The 12185-nt window shown below is 41.9% G+C and overlaps 1 protein-coding gene across 1 annotated transcript in view; it reads left to right on the top strand.

Moving 5' to 3' along the window:
* The window catches only part of nhsl2 (NHS-like 2), a 215552-nt gene that overhangs the window by 191770 nt on the left and 11597 nt on the right, over window positions 1-12185 (top strand). The window contains exon 5 of the mRNA XM_085349362.1: window positions 10165-10347. Coding sequence (XP_085205488.1) covers window positions 10165-10347 — 183 coding nt within the window. The remainder of the gene's footprint in view (window positions 1-10164; window positions 10348-12185) is intronic.

Genomic DNA, 12185 nt, shown 5'->3' on the forward strand with positions numbered 1-12185 from the left:
ATTCAGAGTTAAAAGCTTGTTGTGTTCCTACAGCTGATGTAAGGTACTCAGCATGGGAAACATCAGTCACCTTTTGGAAATGTAATTGCACCACATCCAGTCCACACATTAAACTTGATTCCTTGACTCATGAGATTGGCATAGACAAAGCCATTTCATAACACAGGTGTAAGGAAACATTTTCAGGTGAAGTCTTCCGGTGAAGCGCCGAGAGAATCCATGGCATAAGATCACCGGGTGAAGACGTTTCACCCCCAGCCCCTTATTAAATTCTCTTTAGGTCATGAAGAAATAATTGGGAGTGATTTGAGAAGAGAACAGATGCAGAGTGTTATTAAAAACAGTGGGAAAGCTTCAGCATCAGCTCGCATGTTAATGCCAGAAGCCACAACTCAGGTGACGCTGCACGATGTGGACAGATTCCCTGTAGCTTTGAGGGAGAAAATGCTGCAGAAACAAGACTTGACATCGAGGACAATTTCTTCCTATGATCACATTCTCTATCGCGCTCGCCCATCTCTGGCAGTCAGCTCTGCTTGTGTGCATTGCCTGTGTGTGTGTGTGTGTGCTGTCAGAGCTGTTAGTATGCTGTGGTCACCCTCAGCAACATCGTTCTGACACTCCTGCTTCCACTCAGCCTCCTCCTTGTTTACTTTCCCTACGTTTGTGTGTGTGTATGTGTCTTTGCATGCATGTGTGGTCCTCCTGGTTTTTTGGCATAGCAACTGCTTCGTCACTGGATGCCTCTCTCCTCCTTCTTGCGCATATCCATCTATAGTTAAATATCTCTTTCTCCATTTCTCCTCACCCACCTCACCTCACCCACTGTGTAGAGGAGGAGAAGGTCAGGTATAATGATGCATGCCTGTGGCGTTGTACTTGGTGGGTATTCACTTCCTTCACACCGAGAGGAAGAGCAAAGAACTTTGAGTATAAGACTGACGTTTCTCCTTCTGTTTTCCTTCTTTTCCTTCCATCAAGCCTGTCTGTGGTTTCATTAAATGAACAGGATCAGGTTTAGCAAGCAGTGCCCCAACAGGGGTAAATAGCATGCTTCTCGGGTACTATTTTTTGCAGAGTATGCATACACATTTTTTGTAGTGTATTTCGGGTTGAGCCATATAAACTGCTGTGCTCTCATTAGCAGTAATGAATTATGGTGTCACCCTGTGCAAAGGTGCGGCCCAGTTATTTGTTTTAGACGCAAATGAAGCTCAACTACACAACAGAATAAGTCAGAAAAGGCCATTTGGATGCATGTAAAACAGCTGTTCTCAGGGCTTCTCACTGATTTGTTTTGGTCTTGTTATCAGATTTGGATAAAATGAGAAAAAAATAAGATATCGTCAGACTTATCCAACTTGTCACCATCCCTCTGTCTCTTTTACACTCCGTCTCTTGCTTTTTTTCCCTCCTCCTCCTCCTCCTATGCCAGAGAACAGGTAGCTCTCAGCCAGCTTGCTGTTGCCATGGTAACTCACCACTCTTCCTCCTCCCTAGTCCCCCCCCCCCAAAAAAAGAAGAATTACAAGCAGCAGTGACAAAAAGATGGAGGGGAAGGTGGAGAAGTGATGAGGATGACAGAGGACAGAAAATGCATACAGTGAGATACACAATGGAAGAATAATGAATGGAGGGTAGTGAGAAAGCTTCTTTTTTTTTTGGTCGCAGCTCCCACCTCCCACTTTCCTTCCTCTCCCTCACATCTCGCTCCAGCAATTTTCATGAATGACTGAAGCACTTTAGCCTGTGAAAGATGTGAATGCAACAGAGGCTGAGAGACAAGCAGCGGGCAGACGCCATCGGTCTGTGCTTATTTTTTCTCGACAGAGTTCATCGGTAAAATTTTAATGTAATCACATATTCGAGAGTCCTCGGTGATTTGGAGGGTTTTTGAATTGCAGAAAGGCGGACATTATTGTGTCTGTGAGCAGCCCTACCAAACACCAGACGTCCACGGTTATCGATTTCTGAGCTAAATGTGATCAGACAGTGAAAAAGACGTTGCTGGTGTAATTTTGCATTTTCAGGCATTTCCATTCAGTTTCACATTTACTCACAGAATAATCTAAATTGATTTGAGGTTGAACAAAGGAAAAGTGAACATGTATGTTTAGATCTTTTAGGCTCTAGCAGCCACTGTGATTGGATAAGCAGCGGAAAATGAATGGCTTAATTGATATTAACATACTTCAAATATATCTATCTATCTATATATATATATATATATATATATATATATATATATATATATATATATATATATATATATATATATATATATATATGGGATGGTTAGCAAAGTGCAGTTTTAAGGGAAAAGAGCTGGTGTATTTAGGATCGGGGCATATACTGATGGTCGGTCATTCTCCTTCAGGATTTTCTGGTTGAGAGCATATTTCACGTTTCCATCAATTACAGCAAATTATCCAGCTTCTGAAGCATCAAAGCAGCCCCCAACTATCGCACCACCACCACCATGCTTGACCGTTATATGAAGATGTTTTGAGCGTTAGTTTTATGCCACATGTAATGGGATTTCAACTTCTGTCCACAGAATATTTTCCCAAAGGTTTGGGGAATCACAGAGATGGGTTTTTTTAGCAAATGTGAGACAAGCTGTCCTGTTCTTTTTGGTCAGCAGTGGTTTTCCCATGTAACCTGTCACATTTGAGTTATTGCTGAGTCGTGAGGCAAAGGAGGCCTACAGTGCTTTTTGTGGTAGGATGGCCACTCCTGGGAATGTTCACCATTGTTCCACAGTTGTCTTAATTTGTGGATAATGACACAGAACGCTTATCTGAAGATGGACTCTTCAGTTTTTATCTAGTCAAAGTAACATTTTTTTAACCTCACAATTCAAATAATTTAGCAGTTGTTTATTTTGTAAATCTGTCAATAATCCTACAAAAATAACAGCTAATGAGGCTTGGACATAAGCGAGGAGTTTAGTGCAAATGCTGCTGTTTCCTATAAAAAGAGCAAAACAGTCCCAGACCCCGAATCAGATGGTTTCTGAATGCACTTATGAATGAAGAATGCAGAAAGTCTGAGAGCTTTAGTGGAGAGAGACAGAGAGTGAGAGACAGGCATTCCTGCTGCTGAGCTGCCGACGGTCTAATCCTCTTGGCTTACCTGGAGCCCCTCCAACTACAAGGAATCTGACAGGGGGTGGAACTTTTGAAAAACTTCTGAAAATCCTCTCAGCTCCACGCTGTGCCCTTTGTCACAAGATGAATCCATTTAGTGAGCTGCAATTTAGATGCATCCCTTGATGGCATTCAGTGCAAACAGTAAGATAGATGATAAGCCAGGGTCAGCAGTAGCTGAATAACACAGGAAGTTATTTGTTATTTATTCCAACACCGTAGAGGGTTAGATGCTGTGTAACACTTATAAACTGAGGGGGAAGGTGCTGATGTTAATAAGAGGAAATTATGAATTTCTGAAACACTTAATTTTACAGTTTTTTTCTAGTATAAACATATGGCACTGCTTCACCTTCAGTGGTTCTGTTTGAGCTTTAGAAGTCTTCATTGTGATAATTCATCTTTTGTCGGTTACTGTTTACAGAGCCGAAACTTCAATGCAAAGATGGGATTGTCATTTAAACCAACGCACCCCTACAGGTTGTTTGTTCAAGCTGTAAGATTGCTCATATTGATGTCATAAAGTTAGATATGTAGCACTGAACTGTGGTGAAGTGCTGTTTAACATTGCAAAAGGCTGTGCTATACCACAAAGCATTCTCTTCCTAAACCCTAAACCAAGTAACAACTTATGATGTTGAATTAAGACTTGGTTTAACAGACATAGTCTGTTGAGTCGATAACTGTTTGGCACTCGCTAACCGCTTTATGCTCGACTGGTTGGCGAGTGGCTGGAAGTTGCTGGCTGTTTCTGGGAAAAAACATTCATAAAGAAAGTGCTGCACCAAAAATCTCCTTGTGATTGTTTTGTCCTAGCAGATTTCTGCTGTCACCTGCATTTTGCCTGGAAGAGGCCGACTTACCTACAGACACTCGAGATTTACTCGCCGAGTTGTGCTGGAATGCAAACAAGAGGTGGAGAATATTCCTCTCCAAAGTTAAAGTTGTCCCTTATCACCACAACCACCTAGTTTCAAAGGTGCAGCTTTGATTTTAAAGCAAAGTGTCTTTTGTTTTAATGGGACAGCCAATGACTGTTGATCAGCACTTTGGAGAAGGTTGGATTTAAATCTCTGGGTTGAAGTTTTGAGCGTCTTTGTTAAAATGATTAGCTGGTCATGGGACACAGCTGAAAGCTCCAGACAAAGTTGCTCACTAAACCTCGAGTTTTAGAGCATTTTAATGCTGGTTTAGCATTCCCTGTCAAAAAAGTCACATTAGCAGTTGCTGTAATGTTTCCTCTAAGCAACTGCAGCAGCAGTTTGTTACTGTTTTCTTTATTTTTAAATAGTTTTTAAGCAGCGTCAAGATGTTTATGATCACATAATTTAAAACACTGTGTGCTGTAGACCGTTAGGGCAACTAGGCAGGAACAGTGGGCTACACATGTAAGTTTGGTTTTTTAGTTTGTGTTGTACTTTTCATGCTTTCACTACAATCTGGGACGCATGCAAACTTTTGCTGATGGTGGCAACCTGCTAGTGATAAAAGCAATTAGTAAAAGATTCATAGTGAAGCACCCAAATACCTCTTTGCAACAAGTTTCACACTTGCACTTTTCACACTTGCGACTGCAGCTGTTCACAGTATACTGACTGGTTTCTAGGTCTGTGTGGATGGGGCTTAGCAGTCAATTGTACAGTGACGGGCCAAGGAAACCTGACTTAAAACGTGTTTATAGTGTGACAGGAAAAACTGTTTTTCTCTGAGTCTCTCTATGGATAATTTCTTCCTTCATAACAACTTCACAAGTTATGATTGAAAAAAAAAAACAATTTCAAATCCATCCATTTGACATTTGTTAGCTTAAAATTAGGGTCATAGCTTTTCTGCCAGTCCTCACCTAGTATTCCATTAGCCTGTTCGCTAGCAGTGATTGGCTGGTGTTTTTGTGCATGTTTCCCTCATGCAGGTTATACATGTAGCTTGCTAGCCAAGCTTGCTAGCATTAGCCGATAACTTAGGAATCCACCCTTCTTTACAAATATATGGTCACTTATCACTCCAGAAACCATTATGGCATTAGCTGGAATGTTAATGTTGATTTCTTAAAGGTTTTAAGTCCAAAAGATAAAGTCTGAATGATGTGTGCTGTTAAGGCAACAGTCTGGTGCGTTTTTGCCTCCATCACTCTGCTTAGATCCCAACGTTGTCCTACTTTTAAACTGAAAACACTCTTATATGTTATTTTATGTCATGAGAATTGTTAGAAACTTGTAATATACTGTAAGGTTACGTGGTATTTTGTGATTGTCATGTTTCTCTCTCTTGCCCAAAGCTATTCTAACCTCTGTGTCCTTAAGACTCACTGCATGCAGGCAGCTGAGCAGTTTAACAAGGCTTATACTGAGGAGACATTAGGATTTGTAACTGGTGGAAGGCTGATAGTTTAAACAGAGTCTGTTAGTGATGCCCACAGAAGCAACAAGAAGACTTACAGCCTGCTAATAACAGCTTGGTGAGACCGATCTTGAAAGTGGGAACTGCTCTGAATATTCAAGTAGGAAAGTTAGCTAGCCAAGACTGGAGGATGCAAAATTGTCACTATGGTGTCGGCGTTACAGAGGGACCCACACCAGCAGGAAGTGGGTGAATGCATGACAGTCAGACAGGAAGTCGTATTTAGCTCCACTCCACGGCTGAGTCACAGCTTTAGCCTCTCTGCTGGAAAGCTGGAGATGCTCCGACTCAAACACTCGTGCTTATTCATGCACAGAGGGGAACGCAGATTGAGTGGCAGTCAGTGAATGAGCTAAATAGGGAGACTGTTGCAAAAATAAACAGAGGATGAATAACTGAAGGGAATAGGCTCTTGGAAAGATGGAGAGATAAAAGGACAGGTGGAAAAACGGGCAGGTTAGTCAATGAGTAAAGCAGAAGAGCGGAAGGAGTCAGGACTTTTTCTTAAATCATGAATCCAGGTTTGCTGTTGTTAGGGGAAAAAAAGATTTAGAGTGCCCAAAGATTTAGAAGCAGGAAGTGTCAGGAAGTTTTGATGATTAGAGTTATTAGTTTGATGATTTGCCAAGCAAAAGGTTTCCAAATGTTAAGATGGTGATAAAAGCATGTTTATTTCAGACATCTAAGTAACAGCAGGAATCATTATTACACATCCAAATACAGTTGTGCCATTAAAGAGAGTTCAAGTGTCCCTTTTAAAAATTATTTTAATGGGACAGCCAATGACTGTTGATCAGCGCTTTGGAAAAAGTTGGATTTAAATTTCTGGGTTCAAGTTTTGAGCGTCTTTGTTAAAATGATTAGCTGGTCATGGGACACAGCTGAAAGCTCCAGACAAAGTTGCTCACTAAACCTCGAGTTTTAGAGCATTTTAATGCTGGTTTAGCATTCACAAAAGTCACACTAGCTCACATTAGCAGTTGCAAAAGTTAGAGATACCTGCTGTAAAGTTTCTTCTAAGCAACTGCAGCAGCAGTTTGTTACTGTTTTCTTTATTTTTAAATAGTTTTTAAGCAGCGTCAAGATGTTTATGGCCACATAATTTAATACACTGTGTGCTGTAGACCGTTAGGGCAATTAAGCAGGAACATGCTTGTAAAAAATAATTACAAAACTTTCTACCTGCTAATGGAACAAAGGAATCAGCGGTCAATTTTCCCAGGTGAACTTATCCTGGAGAAACCAGGTTTCCCTAATACTCTACCTAGTTATGGAAACCTGGTTTCTTATAAAGGAAAGTCAATAAATCAGCTCACTGGAAAAAAAAAAACATTGTCACATGGAGCATGTCTTATAGTTCAGAAGCTGCAGGATTGGTTTATGCAAGTGTCACATATCAGGGATTTCATTGAACAATATGTAAGAAGATGTGTTTATTTATAAAAAAAAAAAGTAATTAAGAAAAAAAACTCATTCAACCGACCTCACACACATTCATACAAAAAAAAAGTTATGCTCAGGCATCTTATCTGACATTCACGGGCACTCGTGGACTGACAGACACATCGGAGGCAACTTAGGGTTCGGTATTTTGCCCAATGATGCTTCAACATGCAGGAGCAGGGGATCAAACCAGGGCTCGACCCACTCATCTTCCAGCTGAAAGAAACCGCTCTACCACAGTTGCTATATGAGATGACTTTGCTCAACCTACTGACAAATCTCATTCAGTATTGAATTTGCTGTGCATCTGCAAGCTGCTTTGCAACCACAGACAGTAAAACACATGGGCACAGCTTCTGGGTCAGAAAAATGAAGCCAGTGAGGAAGCACATTAATCCTGCATTCTGATAGATGTGGTTCTGATTCGACCTTGTTGGACATTTTTCTGCTGGATGCATGAGCTCAGTCACTCATTTTGGATCACACTGAATAAAATAAACAAGTCTGTTTAGTAAATCTTGGTCATAAAGTGTTTCAAAATGTAGGATTAGCTGTGATATGAAACCGCATGCTCATTGGCCAAAGATCTGTCGATCAGAGGTTATTAGCCAGTTCGCTGTTAGACCCTACCCTTGTTGTCACATCGGTGTTTTTGCAACCAAGATGATTCTGGCAGAGACGCTCATCTTGAGGCTTCACAAACCAGTAGCACTATTCATGCTGGGATTTTAATCAGCTCTGTTGTCACTGATGTCTAAAACAGAGCCATGCCATCAAGTCTTAATCATGTTAGGTTCAGTCGCATTTCCTTTGTTGTTCTGCGCCTTTGAGCTTTGCATAATTCATCTTTATCTGTTGATTTTTCTGTAAATGTTTAGTTTGGGCATCAAATATCTGCCATTAGTTTTCTGTTTGCTCTCTCAAACAGATCAAAGGTTTGTAATTTTGTGTTGTTAAGTGCCTGGAGGCATAATTCGTACAGGCTGCTGCAAGAGGGACACAGCTGGGGGAAGAAAAATGGAAGGAGGGTGAGCTGGACTCATCTGACTTCCAAATGTGAAGGAGATCTGTTTTGAGTGCTTGGTGACAGCTGTCAGTGTCAGCGGTACGGCCATGTTCCTTAAGTTTGCTTTGGCACAGGGTGGGTAATAGTGGGCTGATTTGGCTCCAGTTTGTTTATTTGCTTTCTTGACTTATTGATTTTTAGTACCGCAGTCCTCTTAAAAGAGCTTCATCAAGTGGCACAATTTCATTGTTGGACATAAATTTTAGCAGCAGGCTGAGCCCGATATGACTGTTGCTCTAAAACGAGGCTGATAGCTTAATGGGATGGGTGAGAAACGGCGCTGTATGTCATTAAGGTAACCAGCTAGGTGCCTGCTGCCACCAGTGACTCACTGGATTCATGTTCTCACACAAAACACATTAGGGAGACGGGAAGTGCGCTAGAACAGAGCAGCAGGTTTCTCCGTCGTGTCTGCCTTGAGCCCGTCTGGATTAAAATGTAATGCATGTACAGGAGTCATTATGGTGATGATGAAACTGAAAGCTGCAAAGTCTTCTCCACTTGTTCAGCTGAGATGAACTCATCGAGTGTTGCTTATGCCACTTCTCAAACACTTGCTGAGTCAGAGGCAACTTTAAACAGTGGACACTTGAAGTATCAGCAATTGTGCGACAGGAAATAAAGAAGAGTGGAAACAACTACCAACTTCAGGCAACTCTGTGACATTAATTGTATCCTATTTTAGAGTAAACGTTAATATTAAAAGGGCAAATCAACAGAGTTCTTAATGCATCTTTAATTAGACACTATTTATGTAAACAGTCTTGATTTGAAATCTCTTTATAGTGAAAAATATTCAGGCGGTATCAACCAAAAAGCATTGTTGGGAGAATTGGACTTCCACTTGACTTTGTTTTACTCGCAAATTTGCCTAAACTGCTACCTGAGTTTTGAATTCTTTTCTTAGTCTTATCACCTGAAGTGTTGTCAATGCCTCTAGCAATTGTATGAGAGTTTTGTAAGCTGAGAGAATTAGACAGATAATATAGAAATTTAGAAAAAGAAATGTAGAAATACATCTTTCTAGTACTGGGTGTACTCCCTTTTTTCTTTAGAGCTGCCTTAATTCATTGTGGCAAAGATTCAACAAGGTGCTGGAAGCATTGCTCACAGATTTGGGTCCACGTTCACATGACGGCATCACGCAGCTGCTGCAGATTTGTCGACCGCACATGATTTGAGCTTTGAGATGCAGTGTGTTATCCTGCTGCAGCCATCAGAAGATGCCCAAAACCTACCATCCAAATGTTGCAGCAGAGATCATGACTCATCAAACCAGGCAGCATTTTTCCAGTCTTCTACTGTCCAGTTTTGGGGAGCCTGTGTGTCCTCTTCTTACCTGTCACCCAGTCTGGTCTTCTCCTGCTGTAGCCCATCTCCTTCGAACTTTGATGTGTTACAAATTCAGAGATGCTCTTCTCCGTATCTTGGCTGTAACGATCGGTTATTTGAGTTCCTGTCTGTTCAAAGCAGTCTTTTCTCCTCTGACCTCTGGGTATCAACAAAGCATTTTCCCCCAGAGGACTGCTGCTCAGTGGATATTTGCTTATTTGCACACCATCCTCTGTAAACCCTAGAGATGGTCATTGGAAAAATCTCCGCAGATCAAGATTTCTGAAATAGATCAACCCATCTGGCACCAACAACATGGAAAATCACTTAAATCATCTTTCTTCCCCTTCCTAATGCTCACTTTGAACTTCAGCAGGTCATCTTCACCAGGGAAGTGGCCACTAGAGAAATGGCAGTTCCCACATTTTCTTCCTTTTTCACCTCCAAAAGTTGCCTCCTGATGCAAATACAGAGTTATGGTTGACACTGTGTCTCACTAAAGTGACCTGAGTGAATGTTTAATAGAAGCAGTAAATCATGTTTGTGTTAACGAGAGTTGTGAGAGGAAAGCACTGCAGCCTTTTAAGAGAGACTTGAAATCATATCAAATGATCTGCCTTCACATCGCTGTCTCTCAAGAGCCATAATCTAATACTTTATTGCCATGTCAACAACATGATTGGATTTATTGTTTTATTTAATTTAATGCGTGTCAGGTAAAATTAGTCTTCCCACCCTCCTGCTGACCTTCTTGCTGCTGTCTTCCTCTTGCAGGTGAAGGGAGAGGATTGAAATTCCACGGTGTTGATCTTCTCCAGCACTCTCCGTCCCCTTCCCCCTCTCCCGGGGACCCTTTCCCCCACCAGCCCCACTCCCTGGAGCCTGTTACTGACACACCGCACCAGAATCTCCCACTGAGGAAGACACACTCTGACCTCGACACAACCTTACCTGCAGGTGTGTGTGTGAGACCATAATAGGGAGCTCTTTACCCTCCCTCCATGGTGCAGATCTTATTACTCCTCACATAAAGTGTGCCGCAACCTTCAAAGACAAGAGAAAGAGAGAGAAAAAAAAGAATCTGGGAATGTCAGAATGAAATTCCTATACTCATGAACTTCTCGTATTTCAGATAAAACTCTAGTATTGCTGTTAGTAGCACTGAACAGTTCTTGGCTGTGGAAAGACTATCATTTTTTTTTCCCGCCCACTTTAAATACAGTGGGGCAAAAAAGTATTTAGTCAGCCACCGATTGTGCAAGTTCCCCCACTTAAAATGATGACAGAGGTCAGTAATTTGCACCAGAGGTACACTTCAACTGTGAGAGACAGAATGTGAAAAAAAAATCCATGAATTCACATGGTAGGATTTGTAAAGAATTTATTCATAAATCAGGGTGGAAAATAAGTATTTGGTCACCTCAAACAAGGAAAATCTCTGGCTCTCACAGACCTGTAACGTCTTCTGTAAGAAGCTTTTCTGTCCCCCACTCGTTACCTGTATGAATGGCACCTGTTTGAACTCATCATCTGTATAAAAGACACCTGTCCACAGCCTCAAACAGTCAGACTCCAAACTCCGCCATGGCCAAGACCAAAGAGCTTTCGAAGGACACCAGGAAAAGTATTGTAGACCTGCACCAGACTGGGAAGAGTGAATCTACAATAGGCAAGCAGCTTGGTGTGAAAAAATCAACTGTGGGAGCAATCATCAGAAAATGGAAGACATACAAGACCACTGATAATCTCCCACGATCTGGGGCTCCACGCAAGATCTCATCCCGTGGGGTCAAAATGATCATGAGAACGGTGAGCAAAGATCCCAGAACCACACGGGGGGACCTGGTGAATGACCTGCAGAGAGCTGGGACCAAAGTAACAAAGGTCACCATCAGTAACACACTACAACGGCAGGGAATCAAATCCCGCAGTGCCAGACGTGTTCCGCTGCTGAAGCCAGTGCATGTCCAGGCCCGTCTGAAGTTTGCCAGAGAGCACATGGATGATACAGCAGAGGATTGGGAGAATGTCATGTGGTCAGATGAAACCAAAGTAGAACTTTTTGGTATAAACTCAACTCGTCGTGTTTGGAGGAAGAAGAATACTGAGTTGCATCCCAAGAACACCATATCTACTGTGAAGCATGGGGGTGGAAACATCATGCTATGGGGCTGTTTTTCTGCCAAGGGGACAAGACGACTGATCCGTGTTAAGGACAGAATGAATGGGGCCATGTATCGTGAGATTTTGAGCCAAAACCTCCTTCCATCAGTGAGAACTTTGAAGATGAAACGAGGCTGGGTCTTCCAACATGACAATGATCCAAAACACACCGCCCGGGCAACAAAGGAGTGGCTCCGTAAGAAGCATTTGAAAGTCCTGGAGTGGCCTAGCCAGTCTCCAGACCTCAACCCCATAGAAAATCTGTGGCGGGAGTTGAAAGTCCGTGTTGCTCGGCGACAGCCCCAAAACATCACTGCTCTCGAGAAGATCTGCATGGAGGAATGGGCCAAAATACCAGCTACTGTGTGTGCAAACCTGGTAAAGACCTATAGTAAACGTTTGACCTCTGTTATTGCCAACAAAGGTTATGTTACAAAGTATTGAGTTGTATTTTTGTTATTGACCAAATACTTATTCGTAAATCAGGGTGGAAAATAAATTCTTTACAAATCCTACCATGTGGATTCATGGATTTTTTTTTCACATTCTGTCTCTCACAGCTGAAGTGTACCTCTGGTGCAAATTACTGACCTCTGTCATCATTTTAGGTGGGGGAACTTGCACAATCGGTG

Source organism: Diplotaxodon limnothrissa, linkage group LG3 (assembly GCF_057381915.1).
Source record: "Diplotaxodon limnothrissa isolate DT_005_m linkage group LG3, D_limnothrissa_male_GT1.1, whole genome shotgun sequence".
Taxonomy (NCBI): domain Eukaryota; kingdom Metazoa; phylum Chordata; class Actinopteri; order Cichliformes; family Cichlidae; genus Diplotaxodon; species Diplotaxodon limnothrissa.